The sequence below is a fragment of the Phalacrocorax aristotelis genome, chromosome 1 (genome assembly GCF_949628215.1).
Source record: "Phalacrocorax aristotelis chromosome 1, bGulAri2.1, whole genome shotgun sequence".
In the NCBI taxonomy this organism is placed as follows: Eukaryota; Metazoa; Chordata; class Aves; order Suliformes; family Phalacrocoracidae; genus Phalacrocorax; species Phalacrocorax aristotelis.
The window spans coordinates 200,121,342-200,139,966 of NC_134276.1; the positions used below are offsets into that span (position 1 = coordinate 200,121,342).

The following is an 18,625-nucleotide window of genomic DNA, read 5'->3' on the forward strand; positions in this document are numbered from 1 at the left end:
GCGATTACTTAGAGGAAGTCCAATACAGGTCAATTCAGTATTACCTCTCCTCTTTTGCATTCCTTCTCTATATTTCTGAAGAAGTGGCATTTTCAGAAGCACAGATCCTACTTTCTGGAAGCACTGATACTAAGCAGCACCCTACCAATCATCCTAAGCACAGGACTCAAGTTCTCTTCAGCTGCCAGTCCAGATCGAGCTTATGCCGGACCCATTACCACATCCATAAAGTAACGCGTATGGTCTTCAAAGCACAAGTATATGTCTGCCACATAATATGCAAAATAAATCAGTGTGTCAATGCACGCTGGTATTCTCGTGCTGCATTTGTAACACTTCTAAGTGGTTTTCTTACTGGATCAGCTACAAAAGCAGATACAACGTCCCTGTCCAGCACACCCTACCCACCACCCAGGACCCCATTCCAACCCCCAGGACCATCAGCCCCCATCCCAGCAACACCACAGCAGGGCCAGTCTCCAGCTCCCCACAGCCTTGTCCTGCCCCGCTGAGTCAGGCCCACCCGTGGGCCCACGGCCCGGCCTGGCCTCAGCCTGTCTCTGTCCGCAGGTAGGTGCCTGATGCCCAGGGCTGGGGCTGCCGCTGTGCCCCCGGCTGCCCTGCTCCAGGCTGGGGTGTGACGGGCCCTGGCTGCCAGGCCCTGCCGAGACGGGTCTCCTGGGGAGCCCCAACGCCCCCCGCACCACAACCCCAGGGAGCCGCTGGCCCTTACAGCAGCACCCTGACATACAAAAATGCAGAAGATGGACGTTAGTTAAGTGCATGCAAGGAATATTTCCTAATAGATTTTTCACTCTAACATACCACTTAACTACCATCTCCATCATAAAGAAATAAGCTATATGTTTTCCAAGACTTGAAAACAGAGACACAAAGTTAGACTTCACAGAGTATCAGAGATGGATGATTTTCAGAAATATTCCAGGTTGACAACAGCAGCAATTGTGTGTCCTAAATGCTCCCAAGAACCAAATGTTTACATAAAACTGGATTTAAAACCTGACTTCTTATCTTACTATTTCCCAGTTTTCTCCCATTGGGCAGAGGTTCGCCAATGACCTCCTTCAAAACTGTCAGAAATCGTACTGCTGGAAAGCAAGGTGTGCTTCTTTGAATGTCTCCTCTACCTCAAAGAGGAACTCATGTATTTTTAAAACAGGAAAAAAAAAATCAATAAAAATTCTCCCTTGTGCATTTACTTTTCCATACAAAGCAAAGCGACACGAGGAAAGACATAAGTTGCAATATCAAATGCACTGTTATGAACTGTGTTCACAAGACATATAGCAGGTCTTGAGCACCCACAGTAGGTGGTCAAGAGATCCATGGATGCTACTCCTAAGCAGTGACATGCATGGACTCTGCATTTAAAAACTCTGAAATATCATTAAATAGCAACCCTTGGCAAACTCTAAACCCACTAGTGGTCTGTTGACTTGGGATATTTTGGAAATGCAGAGGAAGAGTGCTCAGGGGAGTACCAGAAGCCATTTTCATGCTGCAGTGATGTGGAGTAGGGTTCCCCCCAGGGTATAAGCACAGGATGATGGCAGAGGCAGGGGTTATAAACACAAAACACAGTCACTTACTGGTTACTCAAGGAATGCAGCCTTGGAAGTTCGGCAGCACCAGCATAACAAGGAAAATAAGGAATATGCATCTCGCGTATGTAACACACCCTTGTATAACGTGCAAACACAAAGGTGGCAACAAGCAGGTGTAAAAAAATGGCTGCAGACCCCTCAAGGGCAGGAGCCAAGGAAGCACACTGAGGGAGAATTGTCCCATCACTGTCTCCACAATTAGGGATGCCACACCTCACTGCTGACATTCAGCAGGTGTCCTCAGAAGGTCCTCCCTCATCTCTGGCAGGGAGTGAACACTGCTTTTTGTTTTGCCATTCACCACATTCTGCAATGGGAACCTAGCAATCATACATAAAGTACTATCTTTATGATTTAATTGGGTTAAGTATGTTAGGATTTCAAAGAGCTCTGTGTGTGTGTGCTTTCTGCTCCAGACTTCCCACATGACAAAATAATTGATACCGCAGCAACCACTCCGAGTAAATGCAGACATAATAGATAAGTGCAGCATGAAAATCCAGGAAAGCTGCAGAATCTTCCTAATCAGAGGTCTTAAGGCAGAGCAATGGTTCAGGTGTATTCAGTTCTGCTGTGGACTTTTGACTTATTTTTTATAATTCTATGGAAAAGAACTTAAATGTTACTTAGAAAAAAATTACTAATAATTTTTAACGGCAAAGAACACTTTGCAGTAGAACTGCAGCTGAAAAATGGTGGAATATGTTAGTGGTGTCTAGTAGTAAGTAGTTTCTGTTATTACATTTAACATATTCAAAAATGAGATTTATTTTTAAAACTAACATACCAGTATAGAAGAATTAATCAAGCTATAACACTCAACTGGATCAGGTATCGGCTGAAACTTCACCTTAAAAAGTTAAATAGCTCAGATATCCCGTAAGTCAACAGGTCACTGGCCATCATCAGTAGAGCTAGATCCAACACAACAGTATTTAGGCAATATTAGATGATGACTGGGGGCAAATGTTATTATATCTTACATAACTCTTAAACAGTATTAAAATATATAAATAGCATTGAAAATAAAAACTGGCTGTTTGCTGAGACTTGTGATATGCAGTAAAGTAACTAGTTAAACGACTGACCCTGCAAATTGCTCCATAAAAATAATTTGCTCAGTTTGGCTGCACATGGAGTTAGAAAGCTGACAGAGTAGTCTGTGGCACTCAGAACTAGAGTTTAGAATACTCATAGCGCACAGTACTAAAACTGGCCTTTTAAAATAGCAAAACTGGATCTCACTGTCAACTATCTTTTGGTTTGTTTACCAAAGCTCTGTTTCATACAGAAAATATTATTGGTAAGTTTGTTCTAGAAAAAAGAATTAGTGAATTAAATAGAATTAAAAAGAAATTTATAAGACAGAATATAGTGCCCCACATATTTAAAAATAATCACTATCAAATGCACAATTGCTGAACAACAGACCTGCAACAAATTCTTATAGTGAAAAACAGCTATTTATCTTTCTATATTTTTAGGAAAAAAAAAAACATCAACAATTATCTTAGGAGCAACATAATTAGCAAGCTGATTGGAAAAGGCTCAGTTTGCATAACTTACCAGGGCCTTCATATTTTATTATGTTTTGCACAAATGTGAACTATTTGAGGCCAACCCCAAAAATGCACAGAATTATGCTCTTTCCTATTCACAAAACTTGACAAACATGTCATGCAAGTTAAGAGTTTCCTCAGTCTAATACATCAGATTTAGAAAATTTTTGCAACCTACATGTTACTATGGCAATTTTTTGGTTTTTTTTCAAAATGTAAATTAACAGTGAGGCTTCATTACAAACTCTTTATTTCCTTTGTGTTTGTCCATAATCTTTTCTCATATATGAATTCAGAATAGCTCTTTTTATGTTAAATGGTGACAGTTTATATGAAAAGATGAAGCTACATTGAGAAGAAGTCAGGATTAAATCACAGTTAGTAAGCACATCTCTGCTTAACCTTGACCACTTTTAAACCATAACATAAATAAGTGCAGGAGAAAGCAATCAAACAAATGAGTAGTTCTATGGCAAAGGTTTCTCTGTTTGGCTTTTATAATTATAAACTATTAGAAATTAAAATATACTGCAAATTGCAGTCCTTTTCATGCTCTTCTTACTGTTAATTCCATTGAAATTTTACTGTGTTCTTTTCTCTTTTTGTGAAAAAAAAAATCTGGAGACAAAAATATGATTGCTCTGTTTTCTGAGGAAGAAAATTGTGTTTTGACATGCTACTCTAGTACTGGACAGCTTTACTGAATTCAAGAACCTGCCTGCCTAAAAATGCACAGGTGTCTGCAGTTCCCATTAAAGAGAACGGGAATTATATAAGCCTAGAGATACATCTGACATCTTCAACATCATGTCAGAAAGTCATAGCATTAGAACGAATCTAAGAGACAAGTTACCTCTTTTAATTTGAATTCCATCATTTGTCTGCTGAAAAAGGGAGGTTTGCAAATCTCATCCTGTGAACTGAAAATAATTTTCAAACTAGTCGTTAAAATACCTGTAACAAAGAGACTTGACATTTATTTTACATTGTAATACAAATTACTAAATATACGTAATTTCTATGAAATGGGTTTAGTATTAGAATTATTATAAATCTAATGCATTTTATCTCTCACCATGACAGAGCTCACAAAACTGAAGAAGAAAACTTAAAAGGGTAACATTACAATGAAATGCACGTGAAACTATACGGCCTTAACTACTTGCAAACTTGGCCTCCCCAGCGTGGGCATCTAAGCCACCTGGTCTAATGGAAGGGGTCCCTGCCCATTGCAGGGGGGTTGGAACCAGATGATCTTTAAGGTCCCTTCCAACCCAAAATTCTATGATTCTATGACGCTACAATCTGTATTGGCTTCCTAAGGGACCAGTTGCCTGGAAGTTTGCAACTGAGTAATCTAGTGAAAAATTCCCATCTAACAAAGAGGAAGTGATTATAAAAAGGGTACAGATTCCTTGTTCATCTTAGTTCTCTATCAGTACTAGAAGATAAAATTTTCAGACTGCATTAAAACAAAAGTAAATCAGAATACTGGTAATTCATTAGCTAATACAGAATGCCTTAACGCCCAATGAACTAGATCATATGGCCAGCCATATTCTAACATAAAAATCATACTGGAAGAATTTTATAATGGGTAGAGGGACATTGAAGACTATATATAGTTATGGTACCTGTAATTTAAAATAACTCCTGAAACACACAAAGTATGTTTGTAGAGGAGACATTGTTTTATTCTGCACAGGGTACAAGGTGGAATATTTCCAGAAATCAAGCACACCTACTGGAGCTCATTTTGACATTTATACATGAGGGTTAACATACCACTCCTATCTAATACATAATCATTGACCTGAGTGAGCACCTTCTTCTTCCATTGGCCTCTATATTTTCCACTTGATTTTAAAGCTACAGCATGATTTTAATTCAATGCACATGCTCAAAAGGAGTTGGAGGTTAGTCCTTTGGTCCTCAGTTGAGGCTCAGTTGAGCCAGTGGTTGCAATCTCCCCCTGCTGGAATTACCTTTCCCCCAGTTACTGTGCTTAGGCAACTGGCCAGTTTTTCAGCACCTTCTCGGGTAAGATGTTCCCTCATATCACCACTGACTGATTTCTGGCTTTCCCTTATCTTCACAACCTCCTTTGTAGCAGGATGTTTCCACTGTCAGCCCTTGAAGTTCTACTGATTTGTATTCTTTGTATTCTCATTAGTGAGGCAGGTACTGCTAATACTCTCTTATCTGGCCTAAGCATTATTTACTACCTTGAATATTCTAAAATTCTCAGGTGTTAGTTTCCACTCCTAACTGTGATCCTCTCTTAACTACTAATAACTCCTGCACTATTCCCATTTCATCCAAGAATATATGTACGCTTGAGGTCACAGTTATACGAGCATACAGGCAAAGCTAATATGGAGTTTATTGCCAAGAGAGCCTAGAAACTATGGAAGAAAAGCACAATGTTCAGAATCATAACAGAATCCTTGACTGTGTCCTTTTTTGCCCATGTTCTCACATGTGCATGCGGAATGACGCTGCATATGCCTGGGAGAGCATGCAAGACAGAAGGCAGGCGTGTGCTGGAAGTGGACGAGGACCACTGAAGGAATTAGGCAATTCTAGCTGGAAAGAAGCATTAAGCCTGTGAAGAGACACTGAGGAGAAATGATAGTTCATAACTTCTGTTATTTTAACTACTTGCTCATATATAATTTAACAATCTTTTTCTTGTACTTCTTCTGTGAACTGCGAGCATCTCTAGATTTGTTAAGTGACTGCAAGGGTACGGTTCTGGCTCTAGGTAAGGCCTCAGTGCATAATTAAACAGAAGCACATCTCTAATTGGAGGCAATGGGAGATCTCAGGTCTTCAACCCACTTGAAAATCATGCCACTTATTACCTAAATAGCAGGTAAAATACATTTTTAATGTTGTTGTACTCTTTAGGGAAGACATAAAACTTCTTATATTACTAAAATATAAAATGTTTTACTAAAATGTTAATCAAAATATTGGAAAGGTGAAAAGATTCAATAAAATGGGGATGTTACTGTATACTACCAAAAAAAAAAAATCCCACACAGGAAAGGGACTTTTATCTTTAAAGGCTTGACTCTAAGACTCATCAGCATCCATTATCATTCTATAAAATAAGTTATGGCAGCATCTGGTACAATCTATATAGTTTTATAGCCAAGCATACAAAAATGCTTACAACAGTTACAAGATCTTCTCACAATAAATGAAGCTGAAGACTATTTACTTCATATACCAGCATGTATTTAGAAAAACAAAGGCAACAGCTAGAACAAAAGAGGAACCCAGAAGCACATCCGTTTCTAATGACTAAATAATACTTTTAAAGCATTAACAGATAGTGGGAACTGCCGATGCACAGGAAAAGGAAGCATCTCGGAATCATTTTGGTTTAATCTCAATTAGTTCATAGCCGTAAGCAAGGTGATACTCAAGCAGTGACCGTTTCAAACAACTGTTTGATTCTCTTGAGGCTAAAGCTATTCCCAGATCCACGATGCACATCTCCAAAACATGTACAACTCTGAATAACGGAGCAGTGGTTTGTTTTTTTCTTCCTTAAAGCCATAAATTTGTATTGAGAGCACCATGCAGAAAACCATGAAATTTAATACAATAAAAACTGTAGCAAAGTACAAAAGATATCATATAATATCATTGTCATGATCAATTAGCAGTCCCCACAGAACCACAGAAAATGTGCTTTTTGACAAACTAGGGTAAAGGGGTAAAGAAATTTTAAATTGCAGTACAGTACCTTCTAAAAACTTTCTTATTTCCTGTCTTTAAAGAAATGTTAGTGCTGCTCACGGAAGCAATAACTAGTACCTAGCTCTTCTACACCTGTAAGTAGAACAACTTTGTTCCAGAGTACCAAAGTAACTGTTCCAGAGATGTGAAAAAATTCCAGACAAGACTTGCTCCAAGTGCAACTTATGGAGTATGACTGTATGGGGTTTGCGTGGCAAGGTCATGGTAGCAGGGTGGCTACAGAGGTGGCTTCTGCTTCCCCCGTGTCTGACAGAGCCAATGCCTGCTGGCTCCAAGATGGACCCACTGCTGGCCAAGGCTGGGCCAATCCGTGAGGGTGGCAGCACCTCGGGGATAACTTATTTAACAAGGGGGAAAAAACCTGCTGCACAAACAGCAGCAGCAGAGAGAAGAGTAAGAATATGTGAGAGAAGTAACTCTGCAGGCACCAAGGTCAGTGAAGAAGGAGGGGGAGGAGATGCTCCAGGCGCCAGAGCAGAGATTCCCCTGCAGCCCGTGGTGAGGCAGGCTGCGCCCTGCAGCCCATGGAGGTTACGGTGGAGCAGATACCACCTGCACACTATGGAGGACCCCACGCTGGAGCAGGTGGATGCCCAAAGGAGGCTGTGAGCCCATGGGAAGTCCACGCTGGAGCAGGGTCCTGGCAGGACCTGTGGCCCCATGGAGAGAGGAGCCCACAGCAGAGCAGGTTTGCTGGCAGGACTTGTGATCCTGTGGGGGACCCATGCTGGAGCAGCCTGTTCCTGAAGGACTGCACCCGATGGAAAGGACCCTCATTAGAGAAGTTCTTGTAGGACTCCACGCTGGAGCAGAGGGAGAGATCAAGGAGGAAGGAGCAGCAGAGACAAGGTGTGATGAACTGACCACAACCCCCATTCCCTGTCCCCCTGCGCCGCTCAGGGGGGGAGGAGGTAAAGAAAATGGGAGTAAAGATGAGCTGGGGAAGAAGGGAGGGGTGGGGAGGAGGTGTTTTTTAAGATTTGGTTTTGTTTCTTATGACCCTGGTCTGATTTTGATTGGCAATAAATTAAATTAATTTCCCCAAGTTGAGTCTGTTTTGCCCATGATGGTAATTGCTGAGTGATCTCTCCCTGTCCTTATCTCGATCCACAAGCCTTTCTGTCAGCATGATTTGCCAATTTTCCTTTTGCTACTGGATTTGAAACCATGCAGACATCATACAAATCGGATGGTATTGCATCAAGATACACACCATTACAGACAGCAACAAACACAAAGCTCTTAATCACCCATAGCACCAAAAAGGCACAGGTTGACAGAGAACCATTCTGAAGCCATTTGCAGCTCACCCTGTTGTGGGGCTGGTTCTGTGATTCCTATACCAGAGGTCACAGGAGCCACAGGGCCACATGGAGGTAAGTGCTCCAGATGCTGGGGTTACAAGAACAGACTGGCAGAGCTTGATAATCCTTAACCCAAATCCTCATCCCATAAGAAATACCAGAAAGTGAATGATAATAATACTCTAATTTCACTACTCTTTGTATACAAAGAAGAGTGAACAGAGCAAGGCTCTGCTTCAGGACACCTTTAAGTCCTAAGGAGCTTGCAACATAAACAGCACTTAAAAGAGTGACCTTCAGCTACATAAATAATGAGATTTTCTGTTCCTTTTTTTTTCTTAATTTACATCTGCAACTCAAAAAATGGCATGATTTAGCTAATAAAATATTCAAAACACTGGTTATTTTGAGTTTTTATTTGTCCCCTGAATATTTCCAGATCCCAGTGTGTCTTCTCATGAGCCTATTTGCTTCAGCAGTCAACAGAAAACTGCCCTGGAGTCAGATATTTAAATATCTTTCACCTTTCTAAGTAAGTTTCAGGTAAGCGCACATTTTGGAGGTTTAGACTTGAAAGGATTTCAAGAAGTCACCTAGTCCGCCTGCGTGCTTCAACTTGATGATACTATTCCCAACATACAATATTTTAGCCTGAAAGTAAAACTCTCCTGTTCCACAGCTTCTCAAGAAAACCTATTCCGATGCTGTTCTTGCCATTGGCAAGCCTTCCCTGATGCACAGCACAAATATGCCTTGCTCCAATCTTTCCTAATGCCTAACCTCAATCTCCCTCAAATCAGTTTGCCCTCATCGCTTCTTGTAATCTTCCCACTTTACGGAAAGAACAGCTTGTTAGTCTTAAGGCAGAATTTTAGCCAATGAAAACTCTTATCATGTTCATAATCTCTTCTCTAAACTTAACAACTCTAGTCGCTTCAGTACTTCTTTCTAGGTCGTATCTTCTAAAATTGCAGTTTTTCCCTTTTTCTCCTGTGGATCCACTTAATTTGGCCTACATCTTTCCTCATGTGTGACTGTAATCAAATGTCTAGACTTCGGAATACCATATAGCCTTGTGGCACGTTAGAAAGGAGCTGAGATCCAGAATATACTGGTCTATTATAAATACAATTTTTCACCTGACAAATTAACACAATCTTCTACTTTGCTCCATACAGTCAAAAATGATAAATCACTCACATGAAAACACATATTAATACAGCATCTGCTTTTAGAAAACATTTCAATAGGTATTGATCCATTATGTTATTTTTTTCTGGTTATTTATATGTTAATTTGCTGTTTGGATATATTTCAAACATGTTACTCGTTGCTTTTCACAAGACTAACAACAATTAGTAGGAAGATCTATTGTTCTGACTAGCATTTACTCGTGAACTGATGTAGTGCCAAAGGTAAAATATAACAAATAGGCAGATTCATTATATTGTGTTGGATTTCTAGAGCAGGCATAAGATGCACATTTAGGCAAATAATCGGATTTTGTTATTAACAGAACCTTCTATCACTATGGGTTATGAGTGGCAAGAGTATATAATTTCTGAGCAAAATAAATCTTTGCTAAAATCCAGATACTGGATGGAATAGATCCCTGGCTTGGACTTGTATGAACGTAACTACAGTTGGCCAGTCATATGCGGCTGAGCCACCGATTCCAACTGGGACATCTAAATACTACCAGAAAACAAATACTGTTGTTACCATTAGTACAAAAACTGTGTTGCCCCTTTTCATCATATGATTATAAGAAGTTGTTTTAAATATATATGAGAAGGGAATCATTTTACCTATAGTTTGATGAGTGAATTAAAGACATTTATATCTTTTATTACCAATACTATATTGAGCTCTTGACCTCTAAATACATGCTTTTTTTTCAATGTCCTCTTTTAAATTCAGTTAAAAAATATCTCAATTGTGTATGTCTTGTTTTTATTCCAGTTTTATATTTGATAGAGAGTATGCCTGCTAAGAAACAAGGAAAATAAATATTAGTCAACAGATCTAAAAAGGATGCACTTTTCTATGAGGTGACTCACATCAGTCTAGAGTACTGCTTTCAAGAACATGTAGTGCTGATAAATGCTGAGAAAGGTCAATAATTCCTCACTTGCACTCTTGGGTCATGAAAACAGAGAATTGTAAAAAGGCTACTGAAAATCTGTTACTAATTCCTTTTTTCAAATTGCTCAGTCGGGAAAAGTAGGGGGTTTTTACCATCTCTGGTGCACTCCCCTGTGAAGACATAGGCATATTTTTCATTTACATCACCTAAAACCAGACTATTTCAAAGCTACCTTCCATGGGTGGAAAAACTGTCAGACTCCCCCTCTTGGTATATCCCGGCACAGCAGATGCCAGAGAGAACATCTTTCTCGCCCTCCTGAAAATAAAATTATTGAGAACTTTTGTCTGCATAGCTTCCTTTCACCCTATCTTAAAAAAAAAAGCTCTGAAAATATCAAAAACATTTCAATACAAAGTTATTTTATCTCAAAGCAGGACCTTCTCTCATTTTTCTGCAGTCCTGATGTGCCACACACCATCAAACAGCCTCTGAACTGGGTCTTCTGAATTGTATTTATTTGCCATAAAACTCTAAAAAAAATGTAAAAAAAACCAACACCACCAACAACAAAACAAAGCAGATTGGTTACTTTTCACATTTTCTTTTCTTGTGCAGCATTTATTCAAGCTTAGGGCTTTTTAACTGCCAAATCTGATTCCTGGATGGGAAATCTTCCACTTTTGCATTCTGCACCTCTCTCCAGCCTGATGTGCTGCTCTGATAAGCTCATTCATGTCTGCCTCTCCCCCCACCCAAAAAAGCGTATAAAAGACAAACAGGAGACAAGAATTATACTACAGTATGTTAAAAGTAACAAACCCTTCAAAAGCAGTCAAATTTGCAGCTGGGACACACTGTCCTCAACTCAGTTTTACTATATATTGGTAACATATGCAGCACATCTGGTACGCAAGGTATCTTACTGTTCTGAGACACAGGTTAAGCATAAAATGGGAAACCGAAAAAAACCAACTCTAACATAAACTGAAACTTTTGTCCTCACGTTCTGCAAAGCAATTCTCTTTCTCACTTTATTTGTTTCGACTCTTTTTTTAATGTTGAAAAGATAAAAGAAAACATACATTTTAAAGGAATGAAAGGCTGGCAATATTACCTGTCACAGTAAGTCACGTTCAAATTATTTCCAGGAAAATTTTGAGGGCCAAAGTTTCAACAAGTTTGAGCAGATAACAACTCCTTTCCTCAATATGTTTTACACTGCAGTAAACACTAGTTTTACCAACTTTATAAAGCTACCATTTATATGAACAGAAAGCTCTGAAAAAAAATTATCTTGGGTAAATTGTCAGTAGGCATTTTCAAACATTAAGAGAGGAGTAGCAGAGTTGTTTAGGGTTACACAGCTAAATAGAGTAATGTACCTTATTATTCAGTGTCAAAATATACACCCTAAGAACACAAACATATGCATAAAGCTTTTTCCATACTTTTAGAGCAGGCTAAAATATTTAAATCTCTAAAAAGTGACAGAATACAGATATTAAACATAAAACTTAACCAAGTTATTATGTGTAATAAATGCATTCTTTCTTCAAAAGTGCTGCAGTATTTTTTGCTATTGTGACACTAATTCCTCTAAATGTGTTTGACAGAGAAGTGCCAATGAGAGTGTAACCAATAATTGCTAACTTTTGCCTAAAGCAGGAAAAAATTACAATTATGAAAAATGTGCTAAACAGATACCCTATTCATATATATAAGTATATATTAAATCCACACAAGTGATACTAAAATTCTGGTTTATAGCCATAATCATCTGGTTATAGCAGAAGTATCTGAATTCTCTTGTCTCTACTTAACCGCTGCAGTGATTCAACAGAAAATCACCCTAATTTACACAGCTTACTACTGAACATCTACCCAACAGATTAAGAATGTGGTTTTGGGATCTGAATACTCCAATCCTCTATACTTTAAGTAAGATTTTGAGACTGAATCCATGTTTCTGTGTAGTCCCTCTCCAAACAAGGCTCACACCGCCCTAATCTCATAAACCATTCAAAACATTAAATTGCCCTGGATAGATAAAACATTCCAGTCTCTTAATGAGCAATCACAGGATTAAACAAAGCTTTAAAGTATATCCAGGGCTGAAACACACCCTGTCTGGGATATACACACACCCTTACTCCCTATCCGCGCTACTTTCCATAGGATCCAAAGACATTTAGAAAATGTATCCTTTACCTTTCCCCACCACTGCTGTGTCTGAATGGTTCAAATGTTCTGCTGGGTGAAAAGCGTACTTGCCTGGGGCAAGGGGTTCCCACAATTCACGTGCGTAACATCAACTCAATGTTTTTCAGTTCTCTTCGAATAAATGTATTAAACAAAAAGAGATGATAAATCATTCAAAATCAGACATGGGTAATGAACGAAATTCCTTACTTTTAATTCTCAATCGTGTGTGCAAGAAGTTTCAGACATTTCCATTTCTAGCACCCCTTCCTACTGACTGCAGCCGACAAGGGTATGTTAAACTGCTTTGCAGGAAGATCAGACAGGCATGGGACTGCAATTATGTATCACAATACCCTTCTCCGGGTTCACAGCTCTATTCATCTTTTAGAAACACTGAAGGACAGATTGGGCATAGGGGAACGGATTAGCCACAGGACGACCTGTATTTCCACACAAAAGCCTAAGTGTGGAAAAATGGCACCCTGTGTCACCCATTCTTCACTTCCTGAAAAAACATATTCATGAAAATAGACATTTAAACAGCTCTTTCCCACTCATCTCAGAACAAGCATCCATTGTTTCTTAACATCATTTAAATGGCAGTAATGTAATGCTACTACTGAACTGCCTTAATTCAAAAATGTATGTAAAAATATTTAAGAATTAAGACAGGGTTACTTAGAGAAAAACCTACGTTCAGCATAGGAACTAAAATGAAAAATTAACAGCGTGAAAACTCTCAGTTGACTGTTGCAACACACAGTCTCATATTTATGAATGTAACTGAAGGAGGATTTGGTTCTGGTAATAAGTTTCAGCTGGATGTAATGAAAGTTCTTCATACTATAGCCATACAGAACAACTGAAATGATAAAAATACCTTGGGTTAATAGGTGGCAAGAGTTTAACAAAACAGCTAACATCACTAATTCCAAGTGAGTAAAAGGCAAATGAATACAGAAAAAGACATGGTAATTATATCATTTTGAGATGTTGTAAGGAGTGAAGATTATGTCACTTTTCTATTAAGACCTGCCTCTGGAAAAATAATAAGCAGTAAATATTACAAAACATGCAAAAATGGAAAAAGCGTGCATTAATGAATTAAGTCAGACTTTTAATTAATTTTACATGTCATTCTTAAACCAATTGTCTTGCATACAAAAGAGATGGTTGGTGTATGAACTTGTACTGTCAAATTGTCTCAGGAGAGATGTGGTATCAGCTAATCTGATCAAGCTAGGCAAGCTGGTGGCTTACTTGTTTGTTCTTTGGGACTACAGGAAATTATCTTTCTGCACAAGAAATAATCAAATGAGAATGTCCAAGCGTTTAACTTAGGGATTCGACCTCACAGCTGAGCTACAAACAATGAGCCCGTGTAGTTCATTAGGCTCCGATGGGAAATTAATCTTTTTGCCAGGAAATCAACAGTCTAACAACATCACGTGCAATGAGACATACCATTCCTAGCCTTTTTTTTAAATTTTAATGTGAAAGGCTAACTCTTACATCAGAAAAGAATTTAAAATCTTCTGAAGGTAAGGTAACAGCCACCTCACATGTATTCTTTATGCATATTTACTTAGTTAAACTAATGTGGTAGGCATATGGTTAAATTATTTGCTAGTCCTTTCCTCACACTTCTTTCCCTTGTTTTACTACTGAAAATGATAAAAAAGCAGGTTTTAAAATGAAACAGAAAGGAAATGGAAATCTTGCTTTTGCTAACAGTTTAGAATATATAACTTAAATCTTCTGTTATCTGTTTCTCCTTCTCTTAGATGCCTGCATTTGAATATACTATCAATCATTTTACTGGATATTTTAAAAGTTCTTAATAAAGAAAAAGCTCAGTTATACCATGCAGACTTTCAGTCGATTCTGCTAAACTACTCAGTGTCCTTACTGAAACTACAGGGAAGAATACATGCACCACTGAAGTAATTATACGAAAGGGGTCAAAATGCTATTGTGGAGATCAGCACCCATCAAGACAAGGCTGACAACTAGCCCAATACACGCAATCTGTATTTACGGTAAGTACTTAGTCCTCAGTGTTAAACAAAGTAGAAATATTTTGTCCACAAATATAAACAAACTGATGCAATTAAGTTCTCCAAAAAGCCCAAGAGCTTCAGTTTTCTCTCTGCAGTCCACATTCAGAGTAGCTATAAATCCTGGAGGAGAAGCAATGTAAAATGTGTTAAAGTGCTGGGTGTACAGCAACGGTGCCTGGTTTTATATATTAATTTGCTAGCTTTCTACTCCTACAATGCAAGAAGAAATATTTTAAGTGAAACAAAATGCTTTTTCCTTTATGGATTATTTACAGTAGCACAGGTCTCAAAATCAAGCAGTGAAAGGCTGAAGAAAAAAGAAATAAAGAAGCATAATGGCAAATGCTGGCAAAAAAATAGCCTGGAACGACTGGCAATATTTCATTCTGCAAAATCTCCCCAAAACAATTCATCTCATTAGACAGAGATAAATAAATACACTAGTCCGAGCATTTTAAAAGAATGTTAAGTAAGTGACTATGTGGGAGGCATTGCACACAACGCAATTAAAGCATGGGTAGGTTTCTTAAAGGAGAAATCTCTGGCACTGGAGACATCTGGAGAACACTTCTTAATTAACCAAATCGGGCAAATGGGTGTTTATTCATTTCAGAGAAGATCTGTGAAAATGTACAGTCTCGTGCTTTTTTTGGACTGACACTAAATTAAAACCAGTAGCGATACTTCAGTGGTTGCCAGGTTGTCGCTCTGCCCAGTCTTGAGTGAAACTTTGTCCCAGTCATAAAAGTTTTTTTCCAGGCTTTGCGCAGCCAGCACTCCAAGCTGAGCGGGGCTCCTTCTTCGGGCAGCTATAAACTCACCTATATTACAGTGCTAAAAAAGAATATATGGCTTCACCAAAACACCCGTACTGTTGTGTTAGATTTGTTAACACTGCTTAAAGACAAGCACTAGGCTTTCCCACACACCACCAAATATATATGCATCTCTCAGGATTCACACTTGAATCTCAGACTACAGTTTGCTTTACAAATAAGCAGTGCAGTCATTATTTTAGCGGGGGGGGAGGGGGGAGGTGGGGGGCAGAAAGTAATTTCCTGAGGAAATAAGACAAACAAACAAAGAAAACATCAAAAAAGAGCCATATGAGGGTTACTCCCCAAGAAAATTCCTCTCTCCACTGAATTTTTTTTTTTTTTTTCACCGAAGACACGTAGGGAAAAGAAAGAAGAACGCCTGCCACACAACCCAAACTGTTTTCTCTGGCAAATCGTAATCACAATTTTCTGACCACAAGGTGGAAAAAACAGGAGCCTTGAATCCATGCGAAGGCCTCTTCCAGTTTTGGGGCAGCAAGCAGGAAAAGGAAGACGCCGAATGCCCAGTATTTGCTCTGCCCTGCCCTTTCCATAGAACTTTAGTGCCACCTATTGAAAATGTACTGAATAAGGAAGAGGGAAAGGATGCCTATTGATTTGGTATAAAAATAAGACGTTTACTTCTTAAGGGTTTTTTGGTTTCTTAATACTCCCATGATGACTACTGTTTGCGGTCATCTGATAGCAACAAATATTTTCGATACGCTATACGTGCCCCATAAAGAAATGAGACGTTGGCTAAAATACTGAATCCAAACATCACACTGATTTTATATATATATATACATACACATTCACCAAGAACGTAAGTCTAGAGCTACCTATTATCTAAAGGAACAAAAATGAGGCGGCTTTAACGGAAAGGAAAAATAGCGTGGAAGCACTGCTGTAAATAGAACATACTGGAAACAGTAAAAATAATTAAGGCACCCCGTAAAGACCTTAGTATTAAAGAGCAGGGTATGTAGACATGCAGATATAATTACCTTCTTTAAGAAACTGTGAGTGGATGATAAATATAAGAAAACAGCAGATCGCTGCTCCTGCTAGTGCCCATAAAGCTTTCAAGAGCTGCATCTCGGTCTGAAACTCAGTAAATACCCAGAAAGTCACACAATGAATTTCCACAGCGATGCATCAACGCTTCCCTCTGTGCGCCAGGCGCGGCGGCGGCTCCCGGCAGGGACCACACTCCCGAGCAGGGCGGGCGGGCGGGCGCGGGGGCTGCGGAGGAGGGGCCGGGGCTTCACACCCCGCGCGGGGGCAGCGGCGGCGGCGGCACCGGCAGCGCCGCGCTCTCCTGGCCGAGGCGGCCGGCGCGGGGCCCCATGAATCAGCGCTCCGGAGCCGCGGGAGGAGCCGCGCCGGCGGCGGGGGCAGGCACGGCGGCCGGCAGCACCGGGCACGGCGGCCGGCAGCGCGGGCAGGGCGGGAGGCCGGCAGCACCGGGCAGGGTTGCGCAACAGCGCCCGCTGCGCCGCGGGGGCGCGGGGCCGCCGCCCGCTCAGGGCGCGCCGCCGCCGGGCGGCGCGGGGCGCGCCGGGGCCGGGCCCACCCCGCCGAGGCTCCGCGGGAGCCGCCGCAGCATCGCCGGGCTGCGGGCTGCCGCTCTCGCTCGCTCCGCCGCTCGCTCGTCGGGCCGCCGCTCCGCTGCTCGCTGCCACGGCTCGGGGAGGAGAGAGCGAGCGGGGAGGGGAGGGAGCGGGGGGAGGGAGGGATCTCTCTTTACTGCAACTTCTCACGGCTGGCGGCAATTTGTTGCACCCCCCTCCTCCTCCTCCCCCGGCTCGGAGATCCTCTCTGGTGCGGAGGGGGGCGGGCACGACTCAGTTCATACCGCCATCCTCCGCAAACGCGGCGCCACTCGGGGGCTCTTGCGAAGGTCGCCGGGCTCCCCTCGGGCTCGCACCTCCGCCGCCGGGGCTCCTCGTCGCCCGGCTCCAGGAGCTCCCCCGGGCGCCGCGACCGGCCCCGTCCCTCGCCCGCCCGCGGGGTCGGCCCCGTCCCGGCGGCGGCACGGCGGAGCGCCCCCCCGACCAGCCGCGCCGGGCTACGGCGGGAGCTCTCTCAGTCTACAGGTCGATGCCTCCGTTGCGGCCATCCCCACGGAAAGCAAGAACGCAAATGAAAGAATGCCATAAATCAGAGGAAAAAAAAAAAAAATAGACCAAGGCCGTGATTTTGCTGCCGCCCCCCCCCACTCCAGGGGAAGGAGCGAGCCGCGGCGGCCGTAGGGAAGCCGGGCGGGAAGGCCGGGGAGGTGCCGCGGTGCGGGGCCGCTGCGCGGGGGCTGCGCGCCCGGCCCCGCCGCTGCGGGACGCGCCGCAGCCCAGGCCGAGGCAGGCGCTCCGCGCCCGGGGGCCGCCCCGACGGGCCGGGCTGCCCGGGAGGGCTCCGCGCCGCGCAGGCGGCGGCTCGGGGGGGCGGCGCGGGGGGAGCAGCTGCGCGCTGAAGCGCTGCCGGGTGCGCGCACCGGGGCGGCGGGGGTGCGGGGTGCTGCCCGGGGAGGGAGACGGGGGAAGAAACGGCGGGTGCCGCGGAGCCGAGCGCGGAGGGGCCGGAGCGGCGGCCCCGCAACCCGGTGCGAGGAGGGTAACGCTGCGCAGGGGCACCCGCAGCACCGCGGGGAGCTGCGGCGGGAGGCGGCCGGAGCGCCGGGCGGGCACGGCACGGCACCGGGTCCTCCCCGCCGTGCAGCTCCGCGACAAGGCGAAAGTTGCAGTGCTCCCCAGGCTGGTTGCAGACCTACCGCACTACATCAGCGGTGACAGTAACGCGCCGGTGGCCGATGCGTTACCCGGCTTTATCCGGGACAGACGTGAAAGCGCATCCATAGTTTTGAGGATATAAAGCAAGTCGGAATACTTGCACGCGAAGAGCTTTGTTTTCATAGCTCTTTGGTTACATGCTTTCATTTATGTTACTTCTTGTAACACTTAAATACTTCTTAATTTAAAAAAACGGGAGGGTTCCCAGATGCTCGGAAGGACAGATTAATAAAAGGTCAATATTTTCGCTGGGCAAACATCTCCCTTGTTGTTGATGATGTGTGTTAAGTTCATCCCTCTGCTTTTTGGTTTTTCACTGATAGCGCTGAGAAATATTAAGAACAGCTATCTCTTGAATTTTAAACTTCACATAAATCCCAATAAACCCTTTTCTTGCATTTACTATAT

The 18,625-nt window shown here is 42.2% G+C and overlaps 1 protein-coding gene across 3 annotated transcripts in view; it reads right to left on the bottom strand.

Moving 5' to 3' along the window:
* TAFA5 (TAFA chemokine like family member 5) overlaps window positions 1–18,625 on the bottom strand; it is a 427,968-nt gene that overhangs the window by 295,850 nt on the left and 113,493 nt on the right. The window contains exon 1 of one of the 3 annotated variants that reach the window (XM_075081285.1): window positions 16,436–16,905. The exons of the other annotated variants lie outside the window; for them this stretch is intronic. Coding sequence (XP_074937386.1) covers window positions 16,436–16,526 — 91 coding nt within the window. The 5' untranslated portion in view covers window positions 16,527–16,905. Of the gene's footprint in view, window positions 1–16,435; window positions 16,906–18,625 lie in introns of those variants that run through there. 3 annotated transcript variants of the gene reach the window in all.